General features: G+C 39.7%; 1 protein-coding gene across 1 annotated transcript in view; it reads left to right on the plus strand.

Annotated features, from left to right (window-relative positions):
* LOC137290455 (serine-rich adhesin for platelets-like) overlaps positions 1-16,663 on the plus strand; it is a 58,579-nt gene that overhangs the window by 2,961 nt on the left and 38,955 nt on the right. The window contains exons 3-12 of the mRNA XM_067821395.1: positions 344-432; positions 1,246-1,382; positions 6,831-6,886; positions 7,939-8,027; positions 9,511-9,569; positions 9,978-10,015; positions 10,430-10,878; positions 12,962-13,128; positions 13,241-15,528; positions 16,579-16,638. Of these exons, the coding sequence (XP_067677496.1) occupies positions 344-432; positions 1,246-1,382; positions 6,831-6,886; positions 7,939-8,027; positions 9,511-9,569; positions 9,978-10,015; positions 10,430-10,878; positions 12,962-13,128; positions 13,241-15,528; positions 16,579-16,638 (3,432 nt within the window). The remainder of the gene's footprint in view (positions 1-343; positions 433-1,245; positions 1,383-6,830; positions 6,887-7,938; positions 8,028-9,510; positions 9,570-9,977; positions 10,016-10,429; positions 10,879-12,961; positions 13,129-13,240; positions 15,529-16,578; positions 16,639-16,663) is intronic.

Raw genomic sequence — 16,663 nt, forward strand, 5'->3', positions numbered from 1 at the left:
GTTTAATGTGAATAGTTTTGGTGAAAAGTTTGTGTTGACTATTTAAGATGGATAGAGGTTTAGATCTGCAAATATTTTATTCAATTTTGTTTGCAATTTCTTCATGTAGATTATGTTACATTCCTGCTTGACAGTGTCACAAAATTCTGTATCAAAACATCACACCTACAAAATATAGGAATTATGAAATATTTGTCATAATTGCAACATGCCTTGAAAAGAAGCAACACTTTGACTCCTTGCACAGTCAGATGGCTTCTTACAGGAGTACTAAACTCAGTTAGGCGTCTGTCTCTAGTGTTAAATGTCTTGGACTTGAACACTGTATTGTGGTCCTCTTTAGCCGTACAGGGAAAGATGTCAAGGCAGGGAAGCTGATAGACAAGGATGAAGATGGCTTCGATAATTTTGATGCTTACTGGTCAGAGTCTGGTAGGTTGTTTCGCTGCACGTATTGTTAGACCCTGTTAATTGAGATGATCAGTGAACTGTCTCAGTGATCAGTCTAAGTAAACTTAAGCTCAGTATTAGTCATTACACTGCCATACTAAGTCTAATAAAACCTTAATGGGTCGCATCAGGTAAACTTTGACTTTGACTGCACAAACACAAAATGTCTGAAACAATTTAACCATTCAGACAACAGCAACTGTTTAGGTTTTGGATTTTGTCTTCCGCAGTCGCTGATGCTGATCTATCAACAGACAAAAATCTGCATAAACTACAGATATTTGACTCTATATGGTCTTAGGTCTCTGATTACATGGTTATTATTAGCTTATATATTCGCAAGATGACATTCGGGAATATTGTCATGAATAAAGGCTACATGGCATACTCCACGTGTATGACACAGAAGCAATCATGCAGAAAATAGCATTCGGAATCAAGTTTTCGATGTAAAGGTTCAAACAGTTTGTGCGAATGTTAGCTTTTGTGATTTGGTAATCTGTGTTCTGATTCACTAGAGTTTCTTACCGTTAGTATAGCAGTGTAATAAATGCTAAGCCAAAGTGTATTTAGACAGCTCAGAGATCAACATTATTTGTGGTTACTTTCTTATCAGAATCATACATGGAAAGCTACTCATGGATAAACAGTTCTTACAATGTTAACCTAATACCAAATCTTATTTCATGAAGGAAGAACTATTCTCTTATCTTTTCTATATTGTCAGGTGTAGATACCTATCAGCTAAACATCTGAATGTTGATTTGTGAAACACAAAAGAAACATGTATTCCAGATGCTGACTTGACAAACAACACCACATTCCACTCCAAGTTGTCATCTGTGAGTGGACAACCAGAGAAAGAGAACCAGGCTCACACCACAGATGGCCACACATCTACTCTTAAATCAGTGGATAGTTGTACGGTCAGTGTAAGTGTTGACACTTAGATGATCCGTTACTACATTTAAGTCTGGGCACTGGGGTAGCCTAGCATTTAAAGCTTTAGCTTCTCACTCCAAAGATCTGGTGTAACAGGCTAAACCTTCCCCTGGCCAGCCATACTTTCAGCTCCTGATTCATCTTTAAAGGCTACTTCTTTCTTTCCCACACTTGTTCTTATGTCAGAAGAGGGAGGTTTTGGCCTGGCTGGGCTGTTTCTTCCCCAGCCTTGTTTTCATGTATATGTTCATCTTGAAAAGGTGAAAAACAATGCATACCTATTTACATGAACACATTGAGAAGATATATGTCAGTGTCAAGTTTGTTAACAATTTACAGGTCATCATAATCTTCATGTATAGCAATTAACATGTGCATGGTTCACTTTTTATTTCAGTATCCTTATATAAGGTAATATTAAAAAGAACAGATCAAATGTTTCCATCTTATGGTGACAGGATTACAACAGATGAAGAAGAAATGTGTCTTCATAGGAATGGCTGCAGAAACAGGATGGATTTAGAGATATAGTCAAGGCTTATTTATCCAGCATTCTCCGTTGCACAACAAAGTGTGAGATTAACGAGGATGTCAGACTAAACAAATGAGATTAAATCAAGTTTATTCAATTTGTTACCAACAAAGTGTCAGATGAAGCCAATTGTTGGGTAAATGGAGGTTGGATTAACAAGATTTGACTGTATATGCCATTCAAACATGCATGCACTCAAATCACTACACCCAATTCAGAGGAAAGAATGGACTATTTGGCAAAATTGTGTGCCAATATTTAAGTCAAAATAGTGTCGGTTTGATGTTTGTAATTACTTGTCGACCCCGCTTTTGATATAAGAACATAGGTAGGGAAGAAGTAGCCTGTTCGGTCAGAATTCCCCTCTTTTGATAGGAATATCCTTGGACAAAACCTCCTCAAAGAAAAGTTGGCCTGTTCAGCTTCTCCCGGGGAGAAAGTTGAGACCAGGGAAGATAAAGCCGAAACACCAGGTTCAATTCCCCACATTGATACAATGTGTGAAGCCCATATATGGTGTCCCACACACATTATAGTCACGTCTGCATTGGTGAATAGACTATTGTGAGGTTGCATTGTGCCTAATGTCAAATGGTATAAAATTAATTTGGAAAGAAAAGACAGATTCTCTTTCATGAGAGATCCTCCTTGGGGTACGTAATGTCAATTTATAAACCCCATGACAGTTGTAACTATATTCTGAATATTTACAAAATAAAAAAACAACTTTTTGTCTTGTTCGACCACCATTACGCAACCCAAAATGGACCCATCCACCAAGAACAGGTAACTCTAGGTGCTAACCTCACACCTCACTTTAAAGGTTTTCATTCGTCTGTATCAACATGTGTCCATCAGCCTAAGAAACAGGTTGAATGTCTTCCGTTACAATTTCAAGATGAGTTCTTCAGAAACAGCTAAGTATGTATGGTTATCTCTTATAAATTTGCATGGGTGATATACTTACATATGCCAGTATGGTTAATATTTATGTATATTTATTAACTGCCCATGCATATTATTGTTGTTACAATTCATACATTCCCTGTTTCTGACTTGCCGTTCCTTTGCAGTTTAAAACCTGCGTGACTTGTAAGTCATCTGACTCCACAAAGGATAGTCATGAAATCTGCCACTACCTCTGCACCAACATCTGAGCCAGGAGCAAAGAAAGCTTTGGTCACTAAGAAATCCACACCTGTTTCTTCCACCTCCAACCCCCCTGCACCCGCTGCTGCTGCCTTTAATATTAATTCAATTGCTTCATTATTTCAGCAACAAATGCAGCAGATGTCTAATGTGAAGTAGATGATTAAAAGTGATATCAGGTGTCCCTGCTGGGGTTGGTGGCAGTGGCCCAGTGAGCACAGACATACCTGAACAACCGGATTTGGCTGCATTGGCAGTTTTTACCTTGTTGCCTCAGCCCTGCAGCTCAGGTCTAAGGTGGGGACAGAGCAATCCAAAACATCTGGTTCAGACCTTCATGTTCTGAGTTCTCACTGTCCACAGAGCCATCTCTCTTCACATGGAGCTTGGTTTCTGACAAATGTGATAATGTGGACATGGATGAGAATGGGGGAGAAACGAGCCAGACGGTGTGAATGCATTGCACAAGCGCCGTCTTAGGTTACTGTTCCTGTGCTTGGACCTGACCTTGGGAATTTTGCCTTCCAAGGGAGGCGTTTGGTCTGCACGGGTGGCTGAGGCTAAACTCTGTATTCTTCCTACCTACCATACTTCGACCTACCGGATCTAAGCGGCACCCATTGGAGAAAAGGCTTTTTTGGAGCCGACAGTGGTAAATGAGTGCTTCCTTACATCTGTCACACTCGGCTACACAGGGCTTGTGCCTGCTGCCATTATCGATCAACACCCCAACTTTGAAGTTGGCCTATCGCTCTTTTGAAAACCAATATAGGACTGCAGGTAGCAGTCTACCAATCTGCACTGCAGGGGTAACTGATAGATCAGGGAGAGAGTGGGGATGACACATAGCTGCCTTTTCGGGGAAAGGGGAAGCCTGACCCATCTTCCTATTAAATCTCTTTTGCACGACCTTGTTGCCTCCCACACACCCAAGCAGACACTATGGGTGTACTGCCTTGTGCCACTCGTCCCTGTGTGCAGCTAGCTGACACTGTTCCTTCTGGAAAGGGTGAAAGCCACTTCAAATCCTTGGGTCCTGTCCACACTCAAGGATGGCCATATGCCACAGTGGAAGTGAGGTCCACCACCCTTCACTGGGGTGCATCACACTCCTGTTGCCACCTTCCAGGAAAAGGCAGACATTCTCTACGACATTCTACCCTTTAAAGGTAAAGTAGCCATCAAGGTGGTTCCAGAAGGTCACAAAAACGAGGGATATTACTTCACATATTTCACCAGTTTCGACAGGTGTTCGAGAGCTTTGTCTTTGTTTGTGGCCAAGTGGTTTGTCTAGAAATTAACAACCAGATCGCCATGACCTATATCCTGAAGCAAGGCAGCACAGTATCAGCGTCCCTGCTAGCTTCACACAAGTGGATGCTAGACCAGGGCATATTCGGGATTATCTCCCAGTTGTACGGGTCATTCCAGTAAACAGTCGCTGAAAATAGTGTTTTTGGCAATATTCAAGGATGTGATCTTGCGGAATTGTTTTTTGTTTTTGGAGAGATCTGTGTCAATGACCTGAAAATCCCACTGATCCCTAAATAGTAGCCATTGTCTGATTGTTTAAATCTATTTAACCGTCTCGCATTTGATTTGACGGTCATTGGTCACTCTAAGGTTACCTGACGTGACCTTCTACTAGGTTGTGTTAAACTCAGTGGTGGAGTGTAATGAAATACACTGAGACTAAGTTTACTTAAACTGCTTGCTCACCCTCATGTACACTTATTCTTTACACCAGACCTTCTATTCCAGGACTGAGTACCACGCCCAAATCCCAGGATTTAGTGGGTGGCTTTGGCATTGTCTGGAATCACCTCCATGTGAGCAGAATTCCTGCATCAGTTGCCAACAAACTTCTGGCTTTGCAGAGGGATTCAACAAACGTTCAATATGGGAATAGACTACTACTATACATACTGGTGTGTTGGTCACGGTTCTTGAGTTCCTCTAGTCTCGGAGGCTAGCCACTTCAACTGTTCGAGGTTCCTCAATGGCTATTTCAGAGTTTCATATACTTGTTGACTGTGCACTCTTGGGACATCAGGATCTGTCTGGCTGTCCGGCGGATCAGTCCTCGGTACGATTTGATTGGCTGTCCAGTCCTCTCTCTTACAATCTGTTTTCTTGTGGCAGTAACCTCTGGCTTGCAAATAGGCATCATAATGCAATGTCAGCCGACCCCCAGCTAACTGTTTTTCATGAAGACAGAGTTTCCTTTAGGTTCTTACCATCCTAAGAAAGACAGTGCCCTTCATGTCATGGCACCTATTGAGCTCCCAGTTTTAAATCAGCCTTCCCACCAGGTGCCTCCCTTCTGCGTACTCACATCTTAGGTGTGTGTAAGACCTTCGAGGCTTGTATCAAGTGGACATTAGACACCTGGAAAGATAACCAATTGTTTTGTTGTTACAGTGGAGGTAAAGCTGATCTAATGTCAAATGGTATAAAATTAATTTGGAAAGAAAAGACAGATTCTCTTTCATGAGAGATCCTCCTTGGGCAGATCATATTTAGGCCGTTTGTCCATTTGTATGAGCTATACACAGGAAGGGTTAACAACACCCACTGGATTTAAAGTTCATTTGGTTAGAGCTGTAGCCACATCTAGGGCTTTTGCTGCAGCCCTGCCCTGCCCTGCCCTGCCCTGCCCTGCCCTGCCCTGCCCTGCCCTGCCCTGGAGCAGTACATTTATCCAACATTATCAACCTGACAGACACTCCAGTGAGCGTGCTCGGTTCGGTCAGTCAGTTCTCTTCACTGGGCAGAGTTGTCTACCCTGTATTACACTATTGCACATTTTTCCTTAGAAATCTCTGCCAGGCTGTGGTTTTGTGGGATTTTATGTCACTCCCTCCCAGGGTAGTTATATAACTCGGGATGGGGGTTTATTTACTACAGGCATAGTTCACTGCTTTATTTGCATATGAGCTGCCAATTGTACAAGACAACAACATTGTTACAACTGTTGTAGGGATTAATATTGGACATTTTAATGCTTATACATACCCCAAGGAGGACTCTCATCAAAGAATCAGCGACCTCTACAGGTTTCTTCAAATATGTGCTGTATGGATGATAGATATGTCTTTTTGTATTAGATTGTTTTCAAGACAAGAGGTAATGACTTTGATGCAACAGTATCCTCAACATCAGCCATACCCCCACATGTACAAACAGCAACAGAACCCCACATGTGTAAACAGCCACACTCACATGTGTAAACAGCATGTGTAAACAGCAACAACACATCCCCACGTGTGAACAGCCACATCTCATGAAAACAATCTCTCATGTAAACAACCTCACCTCATGTGTAAACAGCCACATACCCATGAAGGTCTCGGGGTAGAATAGGTCTTCAGCAACCCATGCTTGCCATAAAAGACAACTATGCTTGTCATAAGAGGCGACTAACAGGATCAGGTGGTCAGACTCGCTGACTTGGTTGATACATGTCATCAGTTCCCAGTTGCTTAGATCGATGCTCATGTTGTTGATCACTGGATTGTCTGGTCCAGACTCGATTAATTACAGACCGCCACCATATAGCTGGAATATTGCTGAGTGCAGTGTAAAGCTCACTCACTAAACAGCCACATCTCAACCACAGCCCACAAGTGTAAACAGCCAAATCTCTCATGTAAACAACCACACCCCACATATGTAAACAGCCTGTCCCACATGTGTGACAGCAAAATTTTACCCAATTATTTCTGGTATTGAGAAATGAATCCTGTCACCTTTTTAGTCACTGAAAGTTGGCGGAACTGGAACTTACTACCTGGGAAACCGCATCATAGGGAGGTAAGGTTTTGCTGCCTGCTTGTGGTAATCTCAAAACAATCACATGCAAAATTATTTCACAATGGAGGAGGTTAGTTAAGGACCCTTTTGATTTACTGGACTTTCAAGAATGAAAAACGTTATCGAGAAAAGGTACTTTTTCATTTTTTGAGAGAAAATCCATGAGTCAGTTCTCGACACCTAAGATGAATGATACATGTTTGCATTGCTTTTATGTAAATCTTCAAAGAAAATAGGAATGAGATATTATTACTATTACTATTATTGATACTTCAAAGACAAAAAGGGGTATAGAAAGAGTTTCATTGTAGGAGGGTGTACTTTAGGAAATGTTTTATTCTATAAATGCTCTGATATTGTCCTGCAAACTAGTCTCAATGTTACTCATACGAAGCACATATTATGATAACAAGGCACAAGCAGATGTGTTATATTCTATGCTGAGTGTGGAAATTACAGTTTCAGTTGAATGTTACTGCACGTTTCTTCAAGGTGGCAAAATTCCTTTTCTGTCATGTTTGTAACAGATATGATAAACACGAATTATATCAGGGTATGTGAGCACCACATGACAATTAAGAAGGATGGTTTGATTGTGTAATTTATGAAAGTAATAAATCAAGGCTCAATATTGATGTTCATTGTGCTTGTGTTTACAACATGACCATTATGAGTTTCACTGTTGTCACTCTGCATGTCCATCCGTGAAGATCCAGGTTAGAGTTGATCTAAAGTGACTTACAGTATCAGATGGTCAGGCTAGCAGACCTGCCTGACACATGTCATCCTATTCCAGTTGTGATGACAGATGCTCATGATATTCATCACTGGATTGTCTGGTCAGGACTCAGTTATTTACAGACCACCACCACATGGCTAGAATATTGCTGAGTGCATCGTGAAACAAAACACACTGACTTGCTCATACACTCATTCACTCATTCACTCACTCTGTATGTTTACACTGGAAGAGGTATTGTGAATGCTGAAACTATTTTTCATCAACTATTCTTCTATGTTTATGGTATTGGCATGAGTGTTTTTCACTTCAGTCGTACAGGGAAGAACATAAAGGCAGGGAAAAATATCCGCAGATGTGATGATGGCATCGAAAACTTTGATGACTACTGGTCTGAATCAGGTGAAGTAGAAACGCTCACAACAAGCATGTCTACAGATAATCTAGAACCTTTGTTGCAATATAGGAACTGAAATATCATAAATATTATGTTCCCTTGGAAATATTTACCCTGGTCAATTTAAGCTTTAATCGTATTGTTAAAACATAGCTATTTGTATGAGATATATTAAAAATCTAAGCCCAAAGTGTATAGTGTTCTTTAATACTGTCTGCAGTGCTGAATCATTAACTAGCAATATTAGCCAATATTTGTGTCAGTTTTTGAATGTTTATGATATGGAGCAGTTCAATTACTTATTAACCACAGCATAAGTTTAAAAGTAATTTTCGTATAATGCTTCTCTGGGGTGACTTCCTGCAGAATCCATTGATTCCTAAAGAGTCTACTCTGCCAGACTTTGTGGTACAGTAAGCGAATTATGAACCGGTTAATGACAGTTGCTGGTTCCTTTTGACCACAAGTAAGAGCTATTGTAGGTTTCAACTAACCACACTAACCCAACAACAATGCTCAGCCAGCAGTAGGAAATATTGACCTGTCAATCAGTGTCTGTGTATTTTGAAAGTAGTCTCCATGTGGGCACTAGTAGTCGAGATTGAACACAAGAAAAGGGTTTTATGAAGCACAGATTAGACAGCATTAAGATTAAACCCTCCCCTTAAACCCTAAAATGGACCGTGCATATCATATCTGATTTGATACTGTGACTCTTTGAGCTGTGCTAGTTGATTGTAGATGGTAATGTGGTTTGGTTTCTTTTATCCTATTACAGGGTATGAAACTCCCAAACATTTCAGCCAGACCAAAAGGTTTTTAGATGTAAAACTTGCAAACCCTGATAGAAACTTACCTGTAATTTACTTTGTATAATTAAAACTTGTAAATTATTGAAAAACTAAAACCAGTGCAAGGAAAGAATTAACTGTTTATTTCCGATTTAATCATTTATTTTTACAGGTTAATTCATTATTTTTACTATCAGGAAATATGAATATCTTCATATACATGTCTAAATTCATACACTACCATCAGGCAGGTGAATTTGAGAATCTGGCAGTCCATGATGAAAATAACCCACCCCAGGTGGTCAGACAGGCAGGTATTTTGAATATAGATTTAATACAGATTTTATTGATAGCGTTATTAATACAGGTAAAACACAAGGATTTTAAGAAGTTAAATGCTACCTAGAGAAGAATTGTACAAAAATTACTTGATGGTATTAACAAGCACTGGAAATAATCTCTAAACTGTGAAACCAACACCTGTCAAATGTTGGGATTGTCATGTCAAATTTATTCTGGGAATTTGTGCATTGAAAGTCATACGAACAGTGTAATTCTAAACTTACGCTGTGGTACATTTACAGTTGTAACACAAGGCTTCAAATTTTCTGGCAGCTAATTACCAAGACTGCAGGTCAAGATAATTAGACTGGGTCTGCTGATAACAGTATTTTGTGATAGCAGATTTTGTTTACAGAAGCTGAAAGTATACTGTCCTTCCACAGAAGCATTCGTGCTAACGACACCAGGAGCTTTGTGAGTGTTTATATGTCTCTCTTGCTACTTTCTCTTTCAAACCTCTTTGAACATCTTCTTTTCTTCCTATACAACGAAGTTAGTAGCTGATACTGATATCGTCATGTCTGCTTGTGTTTTCCTTGAGAACTCAGAACCTTTATCATTTTGAAGTGTCATCAGTCACAGCAGAAGAGATGATGCCTCCAACTTGTTAGAATCACTTGAATCCATTGTTGGAGTCTTTAGCTCCTTATGTTTTAGAACAAGAGCTATGACCTTTATGTAAACCTACAACAGGACTGGCAATTGCCTAACCATCAAGAAGACTATACATTTGCTTATATTGTGTGGCAATTGAATATTTTATTCCATATTCCATATCAACCAGAGTGACCATTGTTACTGTGATTGATGGTAATGTTTCAGCTGGGTGCAGATATGCCACAGGAGAGGGATGAAAATATGTAAGTAAAATCAGCCTGGTGTAGTGGAGAGACATGCTCATGATTCAGCAAAACACAGACTATGATCTGACGTGTGTCATGCTGCTTGTCACTGGCAAATGTTTGATAGCCTTAAGCATTATGATCATAGTCAGTAGTTTTGTGCATATTTACTGTTGAAATGGGATTGGTGTATGTAACCATATACATGTGTCATGAAAGAAGGGTTTATGAATAGATATCTTATAGGACCATGGGTTACTGTAATCAGTTCTCAGATGAGCTTACCTTCATCATAAGACATGCTTGTCTCTGAACCTGTTTGTACTTCAGTTAATCTTAGTATTATGTTTACTGTAGTGTTCTACCACAGTTTAGAATTACTGGTACCAAAAATGTATTCCCAGGAGAATTGTTTTATGGGTAATGTTCCAGTTCCTCCATAAATGGTGAAGATGGATCTGAAGGTGAGGTGGTGATCAACCCCAGACACCAACAGGCTGTCACCGGGTGGGAGAACAGTGGATGGGAGCAGGACAAGGACAGTGAGGGAGATGAGCAAGGTGATGGGGCCGGTCATGCCAAAAAGCATGCCTCAGAGCTGGTGGAGGACAACCTTGATGGTGGTTCAGAAAGACAGATTTGCCCAGACACAAGAAGTGTCCAGGATAGCTACACTCAGCACCAACAATCCTTAGGCCACAAGCAATCAAATAACATACCAGAGGATTCTACAGTCTCAAGTTCGAGTGACCATCCTGCAAGTAGGAGTGAACAGTCTGATTTGGAGACTGAAATGGAAGATGCAGAGTCTAAGCCAGAATCTACACAGGACTGCTGTCGTGGCACAGTGGAAGTACCCTTGGAACAGTCATCCCAGTCAAGTAGGTTCATTATGCATCTCAAACAGTGGTTTACTATTGTGAAATACAGTGCAGTCAAATCTCAGTGAGTCGAATGCTGGTGTCTTGAATATTATGCATGACTCGAAGTTGGTCCCAAACATTTCCTGTTGTAGTTGTCATCATTTGGTTTCCAGTTACACAAATTTGTCTCAAAAATACACACGATGACTCAAGAAGGAAATTTGGTTCCATGAGCCTCAAACAACATCAATCTTGTACATATATAAGCCAAACTCAGTCAATGAGAAGTTAATCGGTGTAGCTAACTGATCTAATTAACAAACCAGCGCCACTCACAACTTTCCAGCATTCACAGGCAACTTCAAAATGCAGATTAGTGATTTTACAGAAATGGAAGAATTAACACATTGTATTGAGTTAGCTCAATTAAATCAGTTGCTGTATATAGCAGCTTTCATTTCGTTATTACTATTCATGATCTGTATATCATGGTGGAGTTACAGTGTTCCCAGCAATCTGGCCAAGAACCTAGTCTAAATCATGGGGGAAAACCAGATCCGAAATATCAACTCCAAACCGTAATTGCATTCATGGACTGGAGGAATTTCTAGAATTTGTAACAGGTACAAGCAATAAACATTTTTCCCACTTGGCAAGCAATATGTTGATGAATGAAAGCATAATTTACAGATGCAAACATTAATGTCAGACCTTTTCCAGAAGTGAGTTTGCCTTTTTGTTTCAACGAGATTCAAGATGGCATCATGTGTATTTGTCAATTGCCAATAGATTTTGTTCATGGATTTTAAGAAGTACATATATATATATTTTATTGTGCTTGTGTTGAAATGTGTTCATATTTATATAAAGCTTTACAATTGTTTTCATTATCTGTGTCACTTAATGTATAGGTGTGCTGTATTTCGATATGTGCTGATAAAAGGAATTGTTCAGTAATCAATCATCATTTTTCTACCCTCAAGGATATGTCTATGTCTCGAGTACATTGATAAGTCAAATTTATAACTTTGTCCCCAGTGATTCGACTCATTTGGATTTGACTGTATTTCAGTGTTGCATTAAGTGACAAAGTACCTGCAAAGATCTGAGTTTAGAATGGTCTTCAGCTACCCATGGTTTGCAAGAGGCAACTAAGAGGATCAGCTGTCCTGTTTGCTGATGTAGTTGTTTCTGTAGCGTTTTTGTATACTGAACTATAAAAGAAACATCACAGCGATAGATTTTTGTCAGAGTGAAGACTTGAAGTTTCATAGGTCTTGGCATGTGTCAAAACAAAAATGATTTCAGGAGAGTTTGGAACTCTCTTTCATTGGTAGGGTTGTCTCAGTATGCACATGCATTTTCAATTCACGAATGTCATGCAGAACATTTTCACATAGCCACTCGACACATTGAAGTTGGTAATAACTGTCAGTTTGGATTGATAAACAATGTTTTAAAAAATGATACATTTGTAATAATCACACCACCTTGTTAAAACAAAATTTTGCTTTTCATTTTGAAAGATGGTGTTACCTTTGCAGTTCAGTATATATCAATGCCTGTGATGTCAGTCGCTTAATGTCTGCTTCTGACTTGCTTCTTTACAGACCATAGTTGCTGAACTATTTCTGAGTGTGGAAATTAAAAGCATAAATATTTATCTTACCTCACACATAAATGTCATTATCTGCAGCACCCTTCTATTATTTCCAATGTATACCACTTACAAGCAAGGTACATTTTAATGTACCCCACTGCCAATGGCAACTCATACTTCCTGGGAGTATTTCTTTAACTCAGATAACATTGAATAATGCATGATGCACAGAAATTATCGATGTTTTGCAAATGCAAATCGATTGAAGGGAGATAAGTCTAAATCTGTTTTTGTTTTTTTTTTCTAGGTGTCATCCACAAAATCTATCAATGGCAGTGCATTCCAATAAATACATATGTTCACTAGGGGACTGCCTCAAAGCCTCCAGTGGATGAAAATATTTGGAAATTTCCATAACGTAAACATGTTATCTGGAAAATAAGATCTGGAAAGTTGTGCAAGATGTTTGATGATTCAGTATTGTTCCATTTGTCTTTTCAGCATGTAGTGAGAGCAGCCAAGATGATGACGTAACAGGGACTGTCCTCAAGAGACCCGACTCCCTGAGTCGCAGCCGACTGAGTCACATCATGCAGCTACAAGCTCACGGGGAAGAGGAACATGTCACCAATAAGGCTGCCAGCATACAGTTGGAGATTGTCCAAAAGGTTACCTGACAAAGAATTATGGCTATTACTAGTATGAGGGCTTTTAAAGCTTTCCTTTTTGACCTTTGCTTGCAGTACTAACATTTTACTGTTTATTTTTCATTCATTTCAGCCAACCATGAGTGACAAAAAAGCAGACAGTTCTTCACAAATGACTGAGAATAGCCAAGTACAGCAGAGTGGAGAATTGTCTTCCCCAGTTGTATATTCTAGCAAGGGGAATAGATCTAAATTCAAGACAACATTGAACAGGTCAAGGCATGGAAAGAAATCTCTTGGAGACAAAAGTGATCCAAGTATAAGTGAAGATGTGACTGGGAGATTGTCTACAAGGAGAACACGTAGCCAGAGTAAGCAGAGTCTTGGAACAGGAGAGATCCAACCAGTGGATGCTTCATCAAATAAGGGCAGGAAGCAGAACAAGAGTGTGTTGAACTCTTGTGATTGGACTGATGGCACAGAAATCCAGTCCCTGGAACTGCCTCCTAGTAAGGGCAGAAGGCAGAAGAAGAGCCTGTCAAATTCTGGAAATGTGACTGATGACACAGAGATCCAACCTCTGGAACCTTCTTCCATTAAGGGAAGAAAACATAAGAAGAGTCTGTCTAATTCTGGGAATGTGACAGATGACACAGAGATCCAACCTCTGGAACCTTCTTCCAGTAAGGGAAGAAAACAGAAGAAGAGTCTGTCTAATTCTGGGAATTTGACAGATGACACAGAGGTCCAACCTTTGGAACCTTCTTCCATTAAGGGAAGAAAACAGAAGAAGAGCCTGTCTAATTCTGGGAATGTGACAGATGACACAGAGATCCAACCTCTGGAACCTTCTTCCAGTAAGGGAAGAAAACAGAAGAAGAGTCTGTCTAATTCTGGGAATGTGACAGATGACACAGAGATCCAACCTCTGGAACCTTCTTCCAGTAAGGGAAGAAAGCAGAAGAGCCTGTCAAATTCTGGAAATGTGACTGATGACACCGAGATCCAACCTCTGGAACCTTCTTCCAGTAAGGGAAGAAAGCAGAAGAGCCTGTCAAATTCTGGAAATGTGACTGATGACACCGAGATCCAACCTCTGGAACCTTCTCCCAGGAAGGGAAGAAAGCAGAAGAGCCTGTCAAATTCTGGAAATATGACAGATGACACTGAGATCCAACCTCTGGAACCTTCATCTGGTAAGAGAAGAAAGCAGAAGAAGAGCCTGTCAAATTCTGGAAATGTGACTGATGACACAGAGATCCAACCTCTGGAACCTTCTTTCAGTAAGGACAGGAAGCAGAAGAAGAGCCTGTCAAATTCTGGAAATGTCACGGTTCAACAGACACTTTCTGAAACAGCAGTAAAAGTACTCTCCTCTGGAAGGAATAACAGATGTAAAGATATAACGTCATATAAATCCTCTTGTGCTGACATTAATGCTAATGTGGATGAAAACCTCACAGGTAAAAGTAACAAAAAAGAAAACCAAAAGCTGAAGAAAATACTAAAAAGTGCAAGATGCAGAGATCATGAAAAGAGTTTGACACAGGGGAAGGCAGCTGTTGTTCCAGAGGCTGATAAAGATGCCACAAATGCAGATCAACAAGAATCAGAGGCAAGTGTGGATGCCACAGATGGTACCCATGTAGGAGGGGAGGCACATATTTATCACACAGACAGTGACCAAGAAGAACCAGAAGCTGGTTCAGACCACACAAACAGTGACCAAGAACAAACGGAGACTGTTTCAGATCACACAAACAGTGACCAAGAAGAAATGGAGGCTGTTTCAGATCACACAAACAGTGACCAAGAAGAAATGGAGGCTGTTTCAGATCATTCAAATGATGATCAAGCAGAATTGGGTGAAGGGTCAGCTCACACATACAATATTGTAACTGATCACAAAATACTGGAAAAGGTAGAGCAGTCAAGTAAAGAAAGAGTTCATGGAGCAGATCATGAAATGAATAATTCCCCTGTGAGCAAAGTATCATCAGTTACAGGCAGGAATAAGTCTGCAACAAGTAGCATGCACCATACATCTCAAATGCCAGGTGCCTTTGATATGGATGAAAAACAGGATGAAAGCAATGCAACCAAACATGGTGCCAAGCAAGATAAAGATTCGAGTGGTACTACTGTGACTGCATCTAATCTTTGTAAAGATGATGCTCCCCCATCTGAACATTTCAACACACCAGGAGATCTGCCATGTGTGAACAAACAGGCCAGGCATTCATGTGGAGGGGACATAACTCTAGCAGGCTTCAATGACCAGGCTCTAAGTCAGAAGTCTGTCAGTGTCGCTGGACTTGACATTGGTGGTGATGTGACTGGATCAATTTCTAAGAATACAAATGGGACTCTCAGCATTATCCCATCCCACACACCAATGCTTAGCTTCAGAACAAAGAAAAGGTGAGAACTATAGTAATCCTTCAATTATTTCATTAAAAGGGTAAAATTATTTTTGGGTTCATTCTCATTTGGAAAAGCCAGTGGCCTGTATTTAACTGACCAACAAGAACCAGAAACTTGGCTTTATTACACAAAACATGGGAATAGTGAAAAGAATTATGATGGCAGTGAGATCATGTAACAATTGAATAGATAAGAATGTGTTGTTAAGAAAATGTAGGATGCTGTCACATTACAGTGGCCCTCTGATCTCCAGTATCTGCATCTGTTTTAACTTTGATTACTGTTCTTCTAGAGATTTAACACATGAATTATCTCACATTGACCAATCATTTGGTAATAACTAAAAATGACCACATTACACAACATTATGTTCATGTGAATCTGTTAGGACTAGCGTTTCCACAGGTACCTAATTTTATGGCTGTTAAAGAGGAACTGAGACTACTCTTCTCTGGACAGTAGCTTTATTCAAACAGTCACATGGATGACACGCTGCTGACAATGATATAAGCTTATAGTTATAGAAGTTACAAAATGAATGGGTGTTGAATCTTGAAAATATTCCAACAAGATATTTTTCAATGTTATGATTATTCATTCATGAGCAAAAGCAAGTAGGAATATTTTTCTTATTCTACATCCATGAGTTTTGTAATCTATTTCTGACACACAGGACAGGAAAACAGTGTGATCCATGACAAATGAAGCAGGCGATGTAAACTAAATGAAAGGGAGATAACAAATTGAATTTTGATTATCCACAAACCTAACACGTTGTTTGGTTGAGATTTTTGTTCAAAAACTGCTTGAATGGAAGTTCATATTATTGAGGTGGCAACAAAAAGTTCAACATTATGACGTCATTACTGTTGAACCACCTAGTTTGGTTAACACAATGCTCATTAGATAGCTTTTAACTGTTTACACAACTGTTACCAAACTTATCTCCTAAAGATATTCAGAACATATGTAATAAATAACAGCTACAGCATCACATACAGAATAATGATGACCAATTACTGTTCTGTTATGTTCTTTATCTTACAGATTGTCTTACTCCAAGCTCCTAAATGACAGCCTAGAGAAAAGATCACTGACTGACACAAGGTAAGATCACATTCACTGTCCTTGT

The sequence above is a fragment of the Haliotis asinina genome, chromosome 7 (assembly GCF_037392515.1).
Source record: "Haliotis asinina isolate JCU_RB_2024 chromosome 7, JCU_Hal_asi_v2, whole genome shotgun sequence".
Lineage (NCBI taxonomy): Eukaryota > Metazoa > Mollusca > Gastropoda > Lepetellida > Haliotidae > Haliotis > Haliotis asinina.